At 36.5% G+C, this 20,451-nt stretch overlaps 4 protein-coding genes across 4 annotated transcripts in view; 2 read left to right on the forward strand and 2 right to left on the reverse strand.

The window, feature by feature from the left end:
• Positions 1 to 667: 667 nt before the first annotated feature.
• LOC109035182 (large ribosomal subunit protein uL1) lies at positions 668 to 5,335 on the reverse strand. Its single transcript, XM_019048717.2, has 5 exons — positions 5,181 to 5,335; positions 3,950 to 4,111; positions 2,263 to 2,411; positions 1,231 to 1,403; positions 668 to 883 (listed from the first exon to the last, which is right to left on the reverse strand). Coding segments are annotated over exons 1-5 (657 nt in total). The 5' UTR covers positions 5,183 to 5,335; the 3' UTR covers positions 668 to 712.
• A 3,055-nt stretch (positions 5,336 to 8,390) lies between these two features.
• sro (SDR family oxidoreductase shroud) lies at positions 8,391 to 14,500 on the reverse strand. The gene is made up of 5 exons (XM_019048716.2): positions 13,858 to 14,500; positions 12,667 to 12,819; positions 11,681 to 11,833; positions 10,639 to 10,750; positions 8,391 to 9,404 (listed from the first exon to the last, which is right to left on the reverse strand). The coding sequence occupies exons 1-5, from the start codon at positions 14,219 to 14,221 to the stop codon at positions 9,173 to 9,175; spliced, it is 1,014 nt and encodes a 337-aa protein (XP_018904261.1). The 5' UTR covers positions 14,222 to 14,500; the 3' UTR covers positions 8,391 to 9,172.
• Positions 14,501 to 15,875: 1,375 nt separating this feature from the next.
• Positions 15,876 to 19,436, forward strand: Gnpnat (glucosamine 6-phosphate N-acetyltransferase). The gene is made up of 6 exons (XM_072304440.1): positions 15,876 to 15,881; positions 16,222 to 16,357; positions 16,922 to 16,984; positions 17,819 to 17,949; positions 18,320 to 18,381; positions 19,289 to 19,436. The coding sequence occupies exons 1-6, from the start codon at positions 15,876 to 15,878 to the stop codon at positions 19,434 to 19,436; spliced, it is 546 nt and encodes a 181-aa protein (XP_072160541.1).
• The window catches only part of pug (pug C-1-tetrahydrofolate synthase, cytoplasmic), a 34,734-nt gene continuing 33,626 nt past the window's right edge, over positions 19,344 to 20,451 (forward strand). The window contains exon 1 of the mRNA XM_072304310.1: positions 19,344 to 19,465. The gene's annotated coding sequence lies outside the window, so the exon portion shown is untranslated. The remainder of the gene's footprint in view (positions 19,466 to 20,451) is intronic.

Genomic DNA, 20,451 nt, shown 5'->3' on the forward strand with positions numbered 1-20,451 from the left:
ACGATATTTACCACTGTATAGCACTGCTAGGCGGTTTGTGTCTTTGAGAGGCAATAATTATCATTATGTATAAGTTAACGCAAGAAACTGATCCATAATGTGTGGCAGCAATAATACTGAGTAGAATCACATCTAATTTGTTAAAATTCATTGTATATTTAAACCTGAAACTACGATAACGGACTTTGTCCATTGACTCAATGTGTAAGAGAGAGATAGCGGTATGACGACTCTCTTACACATTGAGTCAGTGGACTGGTTGGTTTTAGGAATATATAAGACTAGCATTTCAACCGCTTGTGGGTCTCCATAGTATCATTTTCCAGCTACGGGACTTGTCTCTCTTTCAACTTAAGCATTTTTCAAGCTTCAAACTAAACTTCCGTTCAAATTGATTTAGATATGAATATTTCTCTCTTCAAAAATGTTTTCAGCACTAAGGTTCCTATTTCAGTGGATGGTCCAATCTATTTAATCAATTGGACGTATTTCTGCCAAACTGAACCATGTGCATTAGGACATGAGCCCTGAGACCCATAAGAGTAGATGCATAACAGGACTAACGTCATAAAGCACATAGTTCTGTTTGATAGAAATAAGTCCAATTACAGAAACAAAGGTATTAACTAAGAGAAGGGTTGGTTGGTTTGAATAATAGCTTAGGAAGTTAAGTCAAAACATTTATTAAAAAACTAGTCTAACAGGTGAAAATTTAGTACAGTCTTTGGGGAGGTCCCATGGTAGACTTGACGTGGAGTGACCTGACATTTTGCCAGTGCTTCTTCAAAAGCGATACTAAGAAGTTGACTGACAGGTGGACGTTTTGTACAAGTTCATCTTGGGTCATGCCTACGTTACCAACAGCAACACTCAGACACAAAACCTGGAAGATAAAATTTAAAACAAATTAAGAGGTGAGTAATATATACAACTGGTTTCATTCGAAATTTTTAAAATTCATTTCCTTCTGTTTGATACGTTGGTATGATCTCTGACACCAAAGAGCTTTTCCTTCACCAAACTTTTCAATCTTCAGCCCTGTTCTTTGAGTCTGAAACATTTTCATTTTAGGGAGTTGGTTTATTTCCATTTTCACTGAGTCAATTAGACACCAATATAAGAAAACTCCGAGGCTCCTAGACAATTTTTAGATGTCTCTTACAAATTAAAATACTGATTACGAGAGATATAAATTTCAAATCAAAGATTCCTCGGATGTAACAAACTTACCTTCTTCATCTGGAATTTGATGGTGGATTTGACTTCATCTATCTTCTGCATCATGGACTCAGTGTGAGACAGGAGACCAGGGAATTTACCAGCTTTGTTCAGACCAGGCCCCAACAGACGAGGAATCTGTTTGATCAGCGCATCACTGGCCAAAAAAGCGTCATACTTCTTGGCTGCAAAAAAAATATGGAGAGATTAGAGATAGCAACAGAGAAAGATTTTCGGGCAAAATTAAAGCATTCATTTCAGAAAATGCTGACTCTGAAAAACGACACTTTTCAGGAGACAAGAAAAGCTGCACAGGGGGAGAAAAATTTGAACGATGAAAAGGCTCTGGGTGATTAAGGTCTATCATAAAGAGACTTGGTTGACGCGAAAGTTGCAGGACGTTCACTACATTTTTTCGTTTTAAAAACTGGATGTTGGACGTACCGAGTTGGCACCTTTTCGAAATAAGCAAGATTAGAAGCTGTAATTTTTTCTCAAATGAAGAAAATGTACAAGCGTAATTTATTTCTTAAAAAATAAACTTAGCTCTAAAAAACAAATAAACAAAAAAGCTCGAATAAAAATAGAATTATTCAATTTACTGTCAAAATGTCAACAAGAACTTTCGACTCATTAAAAAACTTTAGATTGAGGTGCTGGAATTTTGTCTCAAAATGAAAAACAGAAGCATAATGTGTTGAAGATGAGTTAGCACTTTCTCGAAATAAACACCTGATAGGTATTTTTACTTGAAGCACTTCCGATCACAATTTTGAAATATCCTCATGAGTGTAGATTCATCTACATGTACATCTAGGTATTACTTTTCCGTCGAAAACTCTATTTTGAATAAAATCCGACTAATCATCTTGACAAAATGAACGCTTCAATGAAATGGAAAAGCTGACAAAGATGAGGAGGGAGCTAGAATGTAGTGAATGAAGTAAAAAAAAAAAAAAAAAAAAAAAATGAAAGAGACGGTTCCTTGCATTGAAAAAATCTGAAACTATCTAAAAAGGAACACAATTCTAAGCTTAAAATTACCTAATTTCTTGACAAGCTTCTTGTTTTTGTTCAGTTTTTTCAAGGCTTCCACGTCCATGAATGGGATGTTGTTGGCTTTAGCTTCGTCACAATGTTGAGCATCACCAAGAATACAGACTTGCATTTTTGGTCGAGGGATGTACTTCAGTCTGAAAAGTAAAACTTCTACTATTAAGCTCAGGACTAGTCCAGGACAGTCAAATGAGACTCACAGAGGAAAATTTTTGGTCTACATTGGCCGGAAGACTGATTATACAAGAGCTACAGAAGAAGGTCAACACAGAGAGAAATGACTTTCGTTGGCTCAGCTAAGAGTTGCATCAAACGGATCAGGTAATACATGCCAAATTGTGTTCATCACAGCAAACGAAAGAGTCATTAGATAGATATTAAGTTGCAAGTTGTGGTACCTAAAGCTATATCATAAATTACATTTCCTCAGGTTAAAAAGATGAATCAGAGAAAAGTCTAATACGATCCGTAAAAAATCATCATAGGAAAGCCACAGCGATATACCTCAATCTGAGATTGAACACTAATAATTCTGTCAGACAAAGGGAATTTATCCTAGCTACTGCATATTATTTGGACCGCGTCAAACAGAAAGGAACCAAGCCAAATCAGCTGTTGCCAAATTTAATTGGGCAATTTAATTTTTTACATGAAAATGGTTGTGCGGATTTTCGTGCAAATTTCAGTGAAAATTCCCCGTGGTAAGAAGCAAGTTCCTTAAATTTTCAAAGCAATCCAAACCAACGTTCTCTCGTAAAAAATTTAATTGCCCAGTTAAACTTGGCAAGCTGATGTGGCTTGGTTCCTTTCTGTATTTAAAACTCCTCAAGAATATGGCCTTGAATCCTAGGGAATGAAAGCACAGTTCCTTCACATGATCTTGTTCACAGCGAGAACTGACTTGCAGGGGCTCTTTACATGAATCACAGCAAGTCAAAAGAATAGATTCAGCGGTGATTTTATACAGCAAAGAATGTAGAAAGCTTGTTTCTTCATCCTATCGTCCAGTTTTCATCAAAATTTAGACAGGCTGAGTTGAAAAGGTCATTGGACTAATAGGCTTGAGTGAGGCATTGAGATTGCTTCAATGGCAACAAGAAAAAACACTAATTGAAATTTATGAAACTTTTGGGCTTTGTTTTCCCTGCAAAATGGTGTGGATCCAGCACCATTTCTCTGCCTTGTTTAATTGCAACTACACATTAAATGGCTCTGAAAATCAATTAGTTTCAAGAAAAAACTCAACTAAGAACACTAGTATTCAAATCATACTTACCAAAAGCAGCCACAACTGAAGTACAACTAACGGTTAGTAAGCTTACAAACCTCCCCAATTATTTTAAGACCTTGGGTGAAGGTCCGCCGAATCTTGCTCAGCTCCCTAGAATCACAGGCCCACCAAAGTGACTTAAAAAATTCTAAGAACGCTTTTCAAAATCATACCAAATTGTCTCCCTGCCACATTACGCTCAGATCAGTAAGTACGACAAATATGAAGCTAAAAATAGCTACTTTCTCTTAGTTCCTGATGTTTTGGGGCACCAGTGAGTGAGAATGAGATTGGCCTAAGGGCTAAATAGATACCAGAAACAACTTCTGTTTCGGCAAGAACTGGATTTTTGAGCAAATCTTTGGTGAAGCTGTGAAAATAGGTCATGATATTGAGGTGACATACTTCACTGTTCCGGAGAAACGCTTATCCTTCTGGGGGTCATAGTTCTTCAATCCAATCTGAAGCTCGACGGTTTCCAAGAATCTCCTTTTCTTTGCTGGATCTTTAGAGACTTTGAGGACTGCTGCGACAGCCTCATTTAACATATCCCTTGAAACTTTGGACCTGTGGAGAGATAAATTAAGGATTAAAAATGCACACAGGTATGTTCGATGGAACCATTGGGAGGAAATGAACATTACTCCCCTGCAGGCCCACCACAACCTATCTCGGGCCATAGTACCAGTTTTAAGGCCCAGGCCTCCAGTATAGAGGGGGACGAAACATGTTTCCTGTTCTTTGCATCACTTTTGTTCGCAGCCAATAAGAGTGGAGCTGCCAAAAGTGCGAATCCTGTTTCAACCTCGCCGAAACAAGCTTGGAGAACTTTTCATATGCTTTGAAACAAAATTCCAAAAACGTTGCCAAATTATGAAAAATACAAAAACAAATAATAATAGGCCATACCCCTTAACAAAAAAACATCCAAACAAAATACGGTTCTTGTGAGATGTTCCGAGTTGTTTCGTTAAACAAAATACGACTATTTTGTTTTGAAAAAAGCCTTGCATTTAGTGATTGTATCGAAGGCGAGGTCTTTCGCCAAGCAATGTTCTGTTTTGACTCCTCCAAGATATGCCAATTTTGCAGTTGAGAACGATTCTGGAGACTCATGCGCAGGGACTTTTGTTCTTATTGTGGCTATAAATTCGAAATCCGCCAAGATTTTAAACGTAATCAGTGCAATTTACCACATGCCAGTTCGACCACGCCAAAAACCGTGACTAATCACCTTCAGACAATTATATAAAGAACGAAAGAACATGAATGAGATGAAAGCAGCGACTCACTGCTATTTTACTTTTTCTATCTAATGGTGGGTTAACGACAATCTACAAGGTGTAATGGCGCCAATCAGAGTAGGCCTATCGGGTGGTCCCCGCACTGTTAGGACATGACAATCCAACTTGCATAGGGTATGTAATTCAGACCAAACAATAGAAAAGCACCAGTTGGCGATGGAAAACAGATATAAAGAAGCAACTAAATTATAAAACGCAAAACCAGAAGGGTTGAACACTTAGCACGCGGGCATACACGTGCTGACGGGTGGCGTACCGGGGCGATAGATTGGAAGATGAGTTCGTCAAACTTTCAACGCTTTAGATTCAAAATGCACTAAAAAATTACTTACATGATGCTATATTAGACTTGCTACTTGAGAAAAAAGGGGAAAATTGCCAAAAAGGGTGGCCAGCCACACGGAAAGGCCACTCGGCACGTCACGTCACTTAGAAAACAAAGTTACCAAGGAGGTTAGGAACTGGAAAGTGAACCAGCGTGCTCCTTCTCGGTTCATTTTCATTTTTCGGCATATTCCAAACCAGAGATTATGATTGGCTAAAGATGGTTTCGAGTCAAAAAGGCGGCAATTTCAAAAAAATATCGATTTCCAATTCAGCAGAGGTGGCAGAGACGGAGAAGACTCTCTGATCAAAAATAAATTATACATTTCTTTTTTTCTTTTGTTCTTCTCCTGATTTAAGAGTAGGGCTCGTACTTCATTTCTGAAAGCTTGGAATTCCCCCATAAAAGCTTTGGCTTCAGGGGCTGCTGTGATAGCGAAGATAGCAGTAAGTACATTTTAGTTAGCACATGCTTTTAAAACGACGACGACGATGGCACCAACGATGCCATATTCATGGTACGACAATTGGCAGAGAAATCCATCGAGTTCAACAAGCCTTTATTTTTATGTTTTGTGGATTTGGAGAAGGCATTCGACCGCGTACGGAGAACAGATGTCTTGAGGATACTTAACGAGCGGAATGTTCCCAGGTGTCTCATCGAGATAGTTGCCGACTTGAACTCGAACACCAAGACACGGATAGTCACCAGGGAGGGAACCTCTGATGTAGTCATTGTAAACAGAGGAGTAAGACAAGGGACTCCCTCAGCTCTTTTCTATTCAATTTGTTAATGAATAAGCTAATCGATGCAGTTAGATTTAAGAGAGGCTATCGGCTAGGCAATTCGAATATCAATATAATCTGTTATGCAGACGATGCTGTTTTAGTAGCAAGCTCCGAGGATGATCTGCAAAGAATGCTCCATTCCTTCAACCTGGCTGCAGAGGTATTCAACATGAAAGTGTCGGCTAAAAAAACAAAAAGTATGGTCATCAGCAAAAATCCAATACGATGTAAGCTAGTCGTGGACGGTACCGTAGTTGAACAAGTAATGCAGTTTAAGTACTTGGGCGCTTTAATAACGAGTGTGAAGGATTTAGGGACCGAGGTGCGGAGTCAGACAATCAAGGCAACTAGAGTAGCCGGATGCCTAAATGAAATGGTTTGGAGGAATAAGTACATGGCTAAAGAGAGCAAAGTTCGAGTTTATAAAACGGTTGTAAGACCTGTGCTGACTTACGCTGCGGAGACCCGAGCGGACACGAAGCGCACTAAACAACAGTTGCGGACCGTAGAAATGAAAGTCCTGAGGAAAATAGCAGGCTTTACGCTCCGAGATAGGCAGACCAACGAGTCAATTCGCGAAGAGTGCCAAATTCAAGATATTGCCAAATGGACCAAGATGCGCCGGAAAATGTGGTCGGAACATGTTGAGAGGATGGACGGGGAAAGGCTTGCCAAGATTTGTATGGTAGGACGACCTCATAGCCAAAGGCAACCCGGACGACCGCCCAAGAGATGGGCACAGAGCTGCCTTTCATCCCCGGAGAATTAAGTGATCTCTCTCATCGGCATCATATTACTGTTTTAGAGGCTAGACAAACAGGGTCACGGCCCTAGTCAGAGGGCAGAAGAAGAAGAAGAAGAAGACATGCTTTTAAGTATGTGTCTCGAGGTTCATCCCAGCATGCACTTACTGCTCTCTTCACTATCACGGTAGAGTAATATCTTTGGCTGCTACGGGGTCAAATGGTGTAGATGAAAAAAAGTGTAGAGAATAAATGTAAACCAGATCTCAAATACATTTTTCCTTAAAAAAATTAGTTTGCTGAAATTTCAAATGGAATTTCATGAGGCTGAGAAATATCTCTAAATTAAAAAATATAATTAAAGAGGCTTTTTATGCAACCCACATTCACATATATCAAATTAATTGCTTTAAGTCTGAGTTGCTCCAATTTATATCAAAGAGCGCGCTATTTGCTCTTGGGGCAGAAGACCAATGGAAAAATAAACTGAATTGAAAAATTATCTTTTGAACTGACGGTCATCAATTTGAATCTGCTTTAGGTATATTTTCATGATTTTAGGAGATGATCTGATCTCTGATGCAGGTGTTAAAATTAATTTTCTATCATTAAATTCCTCAGTTGTGTTACAAAATTGGGTGCAGAATCATATTTTTCGTACATTTCAAATCTTTCATGGAGTTGCACGAAATATTTCTCACAAAATTTCACGATTTCATTTTTCATGAAAAAGGAGAACTGAGGCGCTTGGAGGACGTAGACAAATAAAAGCAGGGTTTGAAAAAATTGAGATGTTAATGATTTCAAGTAAAACAAGTCTTAATGCACTTTATGTGAAAAATTTGTTGCCAAATTTCAATTTTTAAGCATTAATAAGTCAGTTTGAACTTTCTCTTGGCCATAAGGATCCATGTGATTTCGAAACTTTAAACACATATTTCTCGAAATGGCAAAAACTGCACTTATGCGCCTTGTCCTCCAAGCGACTCAACTCTGGTCACTCCACCAAAACTGGCTGCTTCAATTGAGCGATTTGGTTCCGAAAAACTGTACCTACTAAGCTGTTTCTGTTACTGTCATTTAGGTAAAACTCTAAAAAGGGGGGAAAAAGATGTTGGAAAAGATGAAAAATGGCAATCCTTGAGGTACCTAGGTAGAGAACATTTTTCAAAGCTGCTTGGAAATTTTTTCGTAATTTTGGGGATTTTCTCTAAGTTGATTTAAATTAAATCGAAGATTTGAAGGGCTCACAAATTAGAGCTAAGAATAAGTATCTCAAGATTACTTCTTTCTTATGTTTTTTCTTCAAAAAGGCAATATTCGTAAACATCGGAAGCCTCACCAAGAAACTACCGTCGATACACCCTTAAACAATACTAATTAATCGCCAAAGGTTACCCTTTTACTTCAAAATCAGCGTTGACAACACTAGCCTGGTTCTCAAATCATTATTTTTCAGGATTTGTAGGTACAAAGTCTGTGACACTATACATATTTTTCCTGATTAATCACCTCAATTTTCAATTGGTTTTTTTTTTTTTTTAATTGCTAAGAATTATGGGCGACCGTTATGGGGAAATCATACTATTCCATTAAAAAATCGTTACCTAATCATGGTGGATAAAAATAATACACAAGGGATTTTTTCTAAAAACAACAGGGTAAATTGATGAGTATCGAGAAATCTGTGATGTGAAAATTTATGAAATAATTTACACAAGTTCAATTGTGGTTTGGTAACTTAATTTAGTTGTGATGCTGCTGTTTTGCACAAGAGGACAAGATTCTGATCACATTCTGTGCTAATAATTTTTAAATGCATGTTCCTACAATGCTGGGAAAACACACAAACAACAGACAAACTCTGGTGGATGGTTCAGAAAAGCTCTACAATTAGGGTATAAAGTATTAAAAGCCACAAATTAGCACTTAATCGCCATCAATTTACAACTGGTGCAGGCCTCATGATCAGGACATAAATGAAAGAAAGCAATAAATTTTTAAGGAGTTCGAAATAGTGATGAAGCCCTTCAACAAAAGGATTGATCTTTAGTCTTGAGTACGTAATCTGAGATAATGGCTCACTGAGTAGATTTGGATCTGCAATTTAAAAACTTAATCTCAACAGAAAAAATGACGCGACTGAAATTTTTTGGTCTGGCTTTGAGTAATTTGAAGAAAGCTCTTCTGGATAGTTGTACATACATTCTCTGAGGCCTTCCCATTTTCAAGCGCAACTGATGGGAAACTGCCAGTTGCCAGGTCGAGAAGTTCCTGCACCCCTGCTTATGGCCATAAGAACTAATCAGCCCGACCAACAGAATTTGGGGCATAACTATAAATTACAAGATTTTTGGAATAAAAGATACAAAGTGCTCCTTAACTATTAGCATTATCTTTTGGGCAAGATGCACTGCCTAAATTTTTTTCAGTCTTGATTCTCTGAATTACATCAAATGAAAAAAAAATTATTTATTCCATCGAGGCATATTGATAAATCTTTCTACAAGTTTGTCTTTAACTTTTGTTGGCACAACTTTGAACAAGAAATGATAGAACGAGTACTTAAAAGGACTAATTTTGTAATGCGGGTAAGGGTTCTCAGCAAGTAGCGCATCCGTAAATTTTTCGTAGATTTCTTCATTTTCTATCTGTCGTGCAGGCACTTTTAACGAGAAGGAATGGATATAGTTGAAATACCTGAAAAATTTGAAAAAATTAAAAGTGAGTTAGGAAGCCAAACAAACAATCTGAGCTAATGTCTTGTTTCTTAACAGAATAACACAATTTTATATTTGTTCCATACAGTGTCCTCAGTATATCGATGATGAAACAGCAAGAATACGAATCTTGTTTGCAGTGTTTCAATATCTCTACCTACTCTGATTTCACTTCATCGAAATAGATTAAAATTTGCTTAAAATTTCCACAGAGTGTTCTTCACACAAGGCAAAACGTTGGGAAAGTTTCCCATTTTCCTTTAAAAAATAAACTAGGAGAGGAACTCTGCAGTTTTGCAAACTATGATTCACAATTTTGCAGTTTCACCATCATTTTGTGTAGGTAGACAGAATGAAATTTGATAAATTCGGAGTAAGTTACAAGCAATAATTTGGTTGAAAACGCTCACTAGAATTCGACGGATGGATTCACTTTCAACCCTTGCGATTAGATTGATGTCTTCCTCCTTATTCTTTGCCAAAATGCCTTTTTGAAGTAGATACCAAAGTTCATAAGACAGAGGGCACTAAAGTAGCCCATAGATGGCTCCACATAGGATACAAAACCGTCGACCAGCTTGTCACAAGTCAATATGATTAAGAGCAAAAAAGCGAAAATGCGCTTACAACGGAATTGTTACTTTTTGAATTTTCACAAGGGGCCTCATGTTTTTTTTTGCATTACAAACTGATCCACCTGCCTTCAGTCCAACGAAAAAGGAGCTTCCAAGCAGCCTTACATTCTATTGTCGGTTATCCATACATTTTGTGGGGGGGGGGGGGGGTGGTTAAAATTAATTTAAAATGGGTTTCAAACAGCATTGCACTTCATTACTGAGACATACAAAAGTACTCTATGTACTATGCTGCCATGCTGAGGGAAAACGCCGTATGAACCTTCAGGCGTTGCCAAATTTCCTCTGATGAAGTACGAATTCATTGGGGAAATTGTGAATATTTTTCTTCCAATTTTTCAGACTATTTTGTTCGCAACATAATCTAAAATATCTTAAAATTTCAAGGAAAAATAAGCATAAATATCGTTAAAAATACATGTTTTATCCGCGGAAATTTGGCAGCTCTCGAATGTTCATACGGCGTTCTTCCTTAGCATGGCAGTAAAGGAAGAGGGGATTTGAAAAATAGCATCGCTCTTTCATCACAGATTGGTATTGCAATGATAAAAAATTTCCATTATTAGGTACAATACTTACCTCTTAAAATAATCTTCATAAATTTGGAGGTCTTTTTTCGGCATGTTGGCCTCCATCTCCGCAGTTCTCTCTCTTTGATTGGCAAGAATATTGCTCTGTCCAAAAAAGGCACCTGCAAAATGTAAGAGAAAAATTAATAGCTTGTTAAATTAATTATTATTATAACTCAGTAATTAATGTTAAGTCACTTGTAGGGTGAAGAATGATGTAGTCTTTCAACACTTCACTTCAACATTCACATGGAAATTCATTAATATTTTAAGTGTTATATCAATAGCTAGTGGTCATATTTTTAACAAATTTTGTGCAAGGAAAAAGCTCCTGATCCCTTACACTTGAAGTATGGGGCAGAAATTTTTTTGCAAGAGATCTGTTGAAAATAGTATTTTGAGACACAGTGCAAAATTTTCCTTGATCTCCTTGATTGCCCTTTTCAAATATTTTTTTCTTTAATTCTTGTTGTCTTGATAAAACTGAAAGGGCTAAATGACTGAATAGGTTTTAAACTCTGATATCTGGAGTCAATGAAAACAATTTTTGTACTACCTACATACACCTTTTCGTCTTTAAGAGTACTGGGTGAAAATTTAAATTTTTCAAAAGAGAGGTTTAATTTTACATCTAAGAGAACATATTTGGAAGTCCTTTCATAAACTCATACATAAAAAATACCCTTAGGCTTGTTAGGGTTGTTACTTTTGGTGACATTGTCCGAACTTTAACACCACACTGTTGCATAATTGAATCGACGTATGCGAAAACGTCCGATGTCCAAGACAGTGTTTCAGAATTTGAGTGGACAATTTCATTTTAACTTAACGACACAAGATGGTTTAAGACTTTAGAAATGTAGAACAATTTTATAAATAATCCCCTAAGTGTAATGAAACATTTACAGAAGAGATCGATCCTATTCGTCAGTGTCTTGGGACAAAAGGAACCCACTGCAATTATGAAACCCTGAATTGGACAATGGATGTTTTTGCATACGTCGATTCAATTATTGTGATTGTTACAGCAAACAAATTGCAACTAAACTCACCGGGTAAAAATGATATGACACGAACATCAAATTTGCTTAGTTCAATTCTTAGAGCATCATTCCACGCTTTCAGAGCAGCCTTAGTAGCGCCATAAACGGACAACCCAGGTAAGCAAGCATCAGCACAATGACTTGTGATGTTAATTATTCTACCTAAAACAACATGAAAATATTTCAGAAGTAAGTAACTTGAAAATAAAATCCACAACAAAAATTAGTATTTTCGTTAAGTAGGTAATTGGTTTCGAAATAATGTTTGGAGTGAGGCAAACCCGGTAGACTATGCATAGGTACTTCTGAGTCTCATTCATAAAATCTAAAAGTGCCCATTCAAAGGAAATGCCTACTTACACTATTTTTGGAGCAAACCACAACTTGTAAGAGTCGGTATCTCCAACTGAAGGTACTTCCTTTAATGGAAAAATATTGAGAAAAATAGCATCTAGATATCAACCGTGAAATTGTAGGAACTTGTATCTTGGTTTGTGACGGTGTTGACCTCCTGTAATACTTTATTTTTCAAATGAAAAATACTCGCAGTCATTTCTTGAAAACTTTCCTGATTATTTCCTCTGTGTGTGAAGAATAATATAGGTACGAAAATTTCAAAGAATAGCAGTGGTTTGTTCTTCTTGGATGAATAAAACGGGAGTGGAGATTTTGAAACACCGTAAACAAGATAGAAATTCCTCCAGTTTTACCGGCAATATGCTTTTCAGGAGCTCTAAGAGTTCATTCATCAAAAACTACATATAAAACGGATCATCAGATTGCCTCCCACTTGGACTTCCTTCTGGATCCAACTGTTACAGTAAATGTGAACTAAAAAATCCTCATAACTAAGTAAAGAGTGATTAACTAGGTAGGTACTGATAATTGAGTATTGTAAATGGGATTTAGATAAAAATTATTGGTGTATTTTGTGTCATTCCATCTCATTTTGGTGGACAAATTTTAACCATATCAAACATATTGCATTTTGTTACCTTTTGATTCTCGAACTAGGGAACAGAATGTGTTTGTGAAGTGGAGTGTGCCAGTAAAATTGACTTGGATTTGATGGTCAATAATATCCTTTGTCAACCATTCAAACTCGCCAAAACACATGACGGCAGCATTATTGACGACAGCTCCAAGTTCTAGGGGAAAATAAAAGATAACTAATTAAAACTAACTCAGCACAAGATGTATTGATGTGAAAAATGTATTTTCTAGAAATTGATTGTTTTGTGTTAGGAGGGAGGAGCTCAATCACTTTGGGAAAAAACTCCACGCTCAAGGATTCACTGTAAACTATTCAATATTCAGTGGTTAAAACGCTTTTTTCTACAAGGTTATCTTCATTTCATCCAATTTTTGACGTTAAATTTTCAAAGATAGTTCTGATTTCAACTTTTATGCCGTACTAAGTCATACTAAGTACATGATCACAGAGCTGTAAGTTTGGGATGGAATAAAAAAGGTAATATTGCCAGGAACAATAAGCCTGTGTGAAACATTAGCTGATACGCAAGTCAAAATATTAAAGCGGGTTTGAGAAGCGAGGACCAAAAAGTGAGCGAATGTTTTCTGTATCCTCAGTTGTCATTACAATATATGAAGAGAGGTAAGCTGAACTGAAACACTGAATTTGAAGCATTGCCAACAAAAAATTAAAGACAGCAATTATTCTCAAATAGCTACCTGTAATGAATGCCATTATGAATTAAGGTTCTGGTTTCACAGGCGCTCCTGAAGGAGAATGAGTACAGCATTTTTTGTTCAAAATAGGTAATTTTTTCTAGTATCTTTTACAGTGATTCTGCTGCAAGAATTCTTTGGAATTTACTTTCGGGGATGCCAGTGTTTTTCAGTTTATGCCGAAGAACCAGAACTAATTAAACCATTTTCTAGGAACAAAAAGAACACTGAAAACCATCTAAAATTTGAATAAGGAGCTTGCGCAACTCAAAAAATTTTAATTTGTTGATACCATTGTTTTTTCTCAGCACAGTCTCTAGTGAACTGCACATGATTTTTTTTAGGTAATGAAATCAAGTGATGTCATCAGAATGCACTTGGTTTGGCCTGTAGCATATCGCGGAGCCGGAGGCGACATATGATGAGGTGTGTTTTTATAATAAAAGCAGAAAAACAAATAGAATCTGAACAAAAAGAAAATAGAAATGCAAACAAACCTTTTTCAGGATGCAGTTGTAAGTACTGCTTTGTTTCCTCCAAGGCATTCTGAATAGTACGGTAGTCAGTGAAGTCGAGTTCAATTAGGTGAGCCCCACGTTCTTGAAGGCTGACAGCACCTTCACTATTTTTATCAAGGCATCCTGCTAATACTGATAAACCCAGCTCTTGACAATGGGAAGCCAGTGAGAAACCTAAACCTGTATCACAGCCCGATATAAGCACAACATACCGGTCTGGGTGCACAAGTTTCTTGCGCGTGCGGAACTTCATGAACATTAATGCTCCTACTGAAAATGCAGAAGTGAATGCTAAGGCAGAAGCAGTTCGAAGCGGCATCTTGATGTATGAATAGGGCATCATTTTGTGATTTTTCGGCTGACAAAGGTCACAGAACACACAGAAAGTACTTGAAAACACAGTGTTAAGTTCTCACAGAGGGAAAATTTCTGACAAGGTGAAGGTGACTTTTCGGAGAGTTGCAAAACTGAAAACTACATTAGATGGACCGAGGTTTCATCTTCCAAAATCATCTTCAACTGTTTAAAATGAACTAGTATACTAGCAATGATAATCACTTTTCGAGGACTTTGGCAAGATCTGCTGAGGTAACGACTGATTTGATAACGGAATCAAAACAATGCGATGTAAACATTGCAAACCACCGTTGCCGGGTAGAACTTTTTTGTAAAACTTAATCACACTTGGAAGCATAAAAATGTTTTTTCTTTATCGCAAGTAATCATTATATTTATTCATTTATTTTAATTGGCATTTTTAACGGTGATCAGAGGGAAATTTTCAAATATGTGAAACAAATTCAGCTGTTGAAAACTTGGCAAGCCGCATTCCTGAATCACATGGCATGGCGGTAGTGGAAAGTTGTGTTGAACTTGAAAGCTGCCATGCTGGAAAAAGTTCAGTTTCTGTGCGGTTCGTCGAATACTTTTAATTCCGAAAGTAGACGTGGAGAATTTCGAGCAAGGTCAACTACTTCAGGTTGCTCGAGGTACCATTTTGAAGCCTCGAGAAACCGTCTTTGAAGCTTCCTGATGATCACATTACAACCCTCTTGTGTTTTTCTGCAACTAAGTGTAGGATCGAATTACAGCAGAAATGGATACAGATTTCGAGGTTTGTGCATTATCTGCCAATTATCTTAGTCACCTCTTTGCCAAATTTAATCTCAGCTGCTCTTTCCACGTACTGCCTTTTTCAATATTTTGTTAGTTTTTTCATTTTTATCAGGATTCATACTAATCATTTTTTAGAAAATGTTACCTTTTCTCCTACCTCATAGTTGTTTGCTTTTCCTTCAGACGATGGCCATTTCGGTAGAGTTTCAAATCTTCAGGTCTTTGATCACTCCTATGCTATGCCTTTTTCAAGTTTAAGGTCATATTTGCCCAGACTTATGCCCCCGGTGTTACTAACAATATGGACGTAACCTCTTGGTTTGCTGAATCCGCGTAATTGAGTTAGGTAACAACTGTACTCTCACAATTTGTGTGTCGCAGGTTTACGGAACTTAAAGTAATTTCCATGTTGTAAAATTTATCAGGGTAACAAATTCTTTAAAAGTTCTCAATCCTTGGAGACCCAGTGACTATTCGGTTCTTGGTTATGCACTGCTTTTATCTCTCACCACCTAACTTGGTGTTTAGCACAGCAGGTTAGCATGGTGACGAGTTAAAATGTTCAATGGGTAATGTCCCATGACACAAACGTCTGAAGTTAGAAAATGCTTAATAAATTTGAATGTCCAAAGTTTAACTTGTCCCGAGAGGCATTGTGTTAAGTGTGGTGTCTAATAGTATACGCCAAACTCATTGCGATTTTTTATAGGTAGGTAACTAATAATAGATATTGATTCTTACTTGTGGTACATGTTGGGCTCCTGTGCCAGGCGCATGATAGAGCGCCCTCTAATGGTGTGCAATAGCTTGTAGTTATCTTGGCAGAGCTTAGCAGTTACATTGAACCACCTGCAGCCCGATCGTCGAAACTTCAACTGGCTATGTCGGTAAGATAAGACAAGACATAGCCCTATCTGCGCTGCGTAATGTATCGATTTTCAATTCTTGTCGTGCTGACATAAATGTCAACGATCAGGCTGCTGGTAGTTCACATGTGCCATTTCCAAAGATTTATATTTTATCAGAGAGGCTGACAAAGTGTTTTAGGAGGCTAAAGAGCGTCATGAAGCGACAAATATGCATGTGTGTAAGTCATCATTTTTCCTTGAATATATTCCCATTAAAGTTAAACTGACAAAAATTATTATTGTCGTAGATATTAATGAAAGTGTTTGAATTTTTTCATCAATACCTGGTCAATGTATGGTTTCGTAATTAATTTTTCAGAATCTTTTTGATGATGGTATGCTAAAGCTGATTGATTTCTCGAAGCATACCAGCCAGTTCAGTCCTCCAATCTCTCCTAACAATCCTGGTGACAACTTGAAGTTGCGTCCTTTGAACGTCAATGACTATCACAAAGGTAAGCTAATATTTCAACAGTTCATTTTATCTGCCAACAATCTGGGCCACGTGTGGTGTTGCTTTAAAAAAGAGAGAAGAAACCCCTATACAATTTTGGTCAGATCAGTTATTCTGTTACGCTTGGACTCTATTAAGCTGTGCAGAACCCTCTACATTAGAAAATACCCCAATTCAATTGGTATTTTTAAAATTGTTATGAGTATAATTTACTGAAATGTTTTTTCCTAATCACAAGGGCTTCTAAATAGAACATTCATGATCCGTAATAAGTTTTTTTCCAACCATTTTACAAATAGCCTGCGGAGACTAATCCCACACTCGATCTTCTTATCCCTTTACTCATAGCCCCTTGCAGGCCTTGTGCGTAACCCTTGCCTCAGACCATCAAACTTGGGTCGTTTGGCCAAGAATCCAACTGGAGACCTCTCTATCATTAGGCCAGAGCTACCACCTCTACACTCCAGAAGGTTGACCAATCATTATGTTCATAATCATAAAATTTGTACCTAGCTGAATTAGGTACACTTTTTTCACCCAGTTATCGTTGGCTCTTTTGTTCCAGGTTACATTGGTCTTTTAGCAAAACTCACATCTACTGGTGATGTTACGTTTGATCAGTTCAAAAGTAAGTTCAAATTTCATTTATTATTCTCACTTAAATCACAAATAATTGTGTAGTAAGCGAGTAAAATAGGACTCTTGGGTTGTTTTGGTGAGAATGAACTTTGTAAAAATTAGATCACACCCCTAAATCAAATCATTATCAAATTTACCTATTTCAGTTGTTTTCTGTCTAAAAAAGTTTTCATTTTTTCTTTTTTTTTTTTTCTTTTCTCTATCACTTTATAAAACTAAATCTTCTGAAATGAATTTCTTTCAAAAGCAAACAAAATCAGTGGAAATATGCTACAAACTTGGAAAACAAATTAGATAGTCAGAAAACAGCAGAAATTAAAAACTCCTAACTCCAGTTCTCAATTCATTAACTTCAAAAATAGATGAGTAATTGAGTTAATGATTCGACATAGAATTGACATTGTGCATAGCACTTGGGAGACACTGAATGTACATGGTCTCCTAATAAACGTCATCATGACCGTCGACCCTTGGTTAGTCGGATTGTAATCAGCTTTTTCTCTCCTGAGAAGTATCTTTTTGAATTTTTAATGGACTTTAGGCTTTTTTCATGAAATTTCATGTTGGGAACACCTGTCAGACACTCTGTTGAAATGTTATGCGACCAACCCAATATGTAGCTACTTTAGTACAGAATGCTTTGTTCAATCCTGAGTATCTTCCTGAAAGTAAGCTTCAATTTTTAAGCCTTGCAGCTTTTGGAGGAATGATATTTGCATCCTATTATAGTTATTTAGATGATAAAAAGGAGAATTTATTGGCTATTTTTTCTCCTATTTTTTCTAACCAAGAGGCGTTTATTTAATCTTTTCTGAATTTACAGAGCGGTTTTCACAAATGAAACAATGCCCAAATACATATTACATAGCTGTTGTTGAAGATCTAGAAACGAATACAATTGTAGCCACAACAACTTTAGTCATTGAACAGAAATTCATTCATGAATGTGGAATAGTGAGTATACTCTTTTTTCTTTAAAATTTAGCCTAACATGTGTTCTTTAATTGCTTTTCTCACTTGTTTCTTCTTTTAGTCCTTTCAATCAGTTGGTTTCAGAATAAAGAATCAAGCTTGTTTTGAAAGAAAAATAACTCTCTGATTCTTTCAAAAATTTCATAGCAGTGCGATTGGACCGTGGATTAACTTTTATCTCCCTCTTAACCCTCTAACTCAAAGCAATAGCTCAGGTACATCTGAAGTAAATGAATAAAGTCTTTAATAAATCAATCAATTGAATTGTGTAATTGAGCTCAGAAATAGCCATTCATATTTTTTGCTCTCTCCTGTCTTGGTTATTTTAGATCTTTTTCTTTCTTTTTCACAGCGAGGTCGAATAGAAGACGTCGTTGTCTGTGATACAAAACGAGGGAAACAACTCGGAAAACTGTGAGTTACACGCTTTTTATCTAAAAGTTTCTGATTTTTATTTTATTTGGACCGAGTTATGAAGTTTTATTTCACTCCAATTTGTAGGAATCCAAATGTCTCTGAGTAAATTTGTGCTTTCTCTCCACCCATTTGAGTAAAGAAAATATTGTCCTATGTAAAAGAAGAGGAAAAAGAGTGCTACAGTTTTATAATTTTTCCTGTATTTTATCCCCCTCAGTTTTTGAAATCTTAACAACTTGAGAACAGGAAAGCCAAAAACGCTAAGGTAACAAACTCTCAGCTCAAAAATGCATAAAATATGCAACATCAACTGCAGGTATCATTCAAAATTACGAACTTAAGTCTACAGTATAATTAATTTAAATTTTGTTAGGTTTACAAGCTCAAGTTTTAGCTTACATTTTTGTCGCAATCTTGTTTTTTCAGAGTGCTCTATGATGCTAATTTTTTCTTTGAAAAGAGTTTCAAACTCGCTGTCAAATAAGAGCAATAAGCATATTATCAGCAAAAATTAAAAAGCTTTTTCAAGATCAATTTTTCTGGTCAATAGCGCCATTGAGGTAACGCAAGTTTTGATAAGTTGTGTGGTAAAGAAATACATACGTCAGTGCAGATTTCCTTTCAATATTATTTGGGGGGGGGGGGGGGGGCTCTTCTTTTGTGGATAAAGTTTTTAAATATCTACTCATCGTTGGTTTGTTATCAAAGCAAGCAAAATCTTTAGAATCTTTGTAAATATGTACAGCTGAATGACAAATACATCTTGCATTTATGAAACCCCTCAATTTTCTTGTGACAATTTGTCCATTGTAAACAGTGAAAATTACATTTTTTAATAAAACCCCTGCCATTCTTTTAGATAATGGCGCCCTCTATATGCTTGATATTTGATTATTTTTTCCAGAATGATCGGGACCATGACAGCCCTGGCTGAGTACCTGAAAGTTTATAAAGTTTCTCTGGAGTGTAAAGATAGCCTAGTGCCGTTTTACGGTCAATTCGGTTACAAGAAAGAGGCTAACAATTCCAACTACTTACAATTACGACTGTGACTCTCAGAATGGTTCAAAAGCTTGTCTCAGTGAGTTGTGATACTTTTCTCCTTATTATTACCACGCAGAAGAGAAAATGTTCGGACCACTGTGTTAGAAAGATCTGAATCATTTTCCAGTTTCAGAAAATGTTTTCTTATGTCATTCCAACCAACCAGCATATCGACGGTGAAACTACCAAACCACGTATCTCAGTTTGCGGCGTCGCAAACTTCCTGTCATACTTTACTTTTTAATGAGAAAACTTCTCAATGTTGATTCTTGAAAACTTCTGTAATTTTTCCTCTCAGTGCGAAGAAAATTCTGTGAAAATTTCAAGTAATAATATTGAATCGTTCTTCTTAAAAAAAATAAAATGAGAGCGGAGATTTTTAAACACCGCAAACGAGATACGTGGTCTGGTAGTTTCACCGTCGATATCCTTAATTATCAGGAATTATTACCTAAATGTGTAAAGGAAAAAGTAATTTGCTAAATTCTATGGCAACCCTGATACATGAAACGCCATTTTTACTGGGGTCGGGCCTGAAAATCACTTTCAGTGTGAACCCAGTTTGATAGGAAACTAAAAGAGCTATTTCACTGGAGTAAACCTTAAAGTTTTCTCAACGAGAATGCTAGCTGCATGATCATTGATGAATTTTTAACGAATGCTGTTGTCTGAAGATTTTCTCATATATTTACTCTGATTTTTAAGACTGCTCATCGTTGCCATTTATATCTTGATCATATAATGCATGTTTATGTCTGTGTTTTTATGTTTTCTCTTTTATTAAGAATTTCTAAAGTTCTTTTATTTGTGTATGTGCAATAAATACTTTTTCAATCGGATTTTTATTCGTTAGTTTTATTAGAGTCTCTCTCTTCTCTTCTGTGCCCTATTTCTCAGAACTTCAATATTTGATCTTACTGCACGCTTATCTTGAAAATTCTGTAATTTTTTTCCTTCTTATGCATGTATTTTCAATTTTGCAATTTTTTCCCATTACCTCCTAATTGAAGGGTTTAGTTATTA

The sequence above is a fragment of the Bemisia tabaci genome, chromosome 9, assembly GCF_918797505.1.
Source record: "Bemisia tabaci chromosome 9, PGI_BMITA_v3".
Classification (NCBI taxonomy): Eukaryota; Metazoa; Arthropoda; class Insecta; order Hemiptera; family Aleyrodidae; genus Bemisia; species Bemisia tabaci.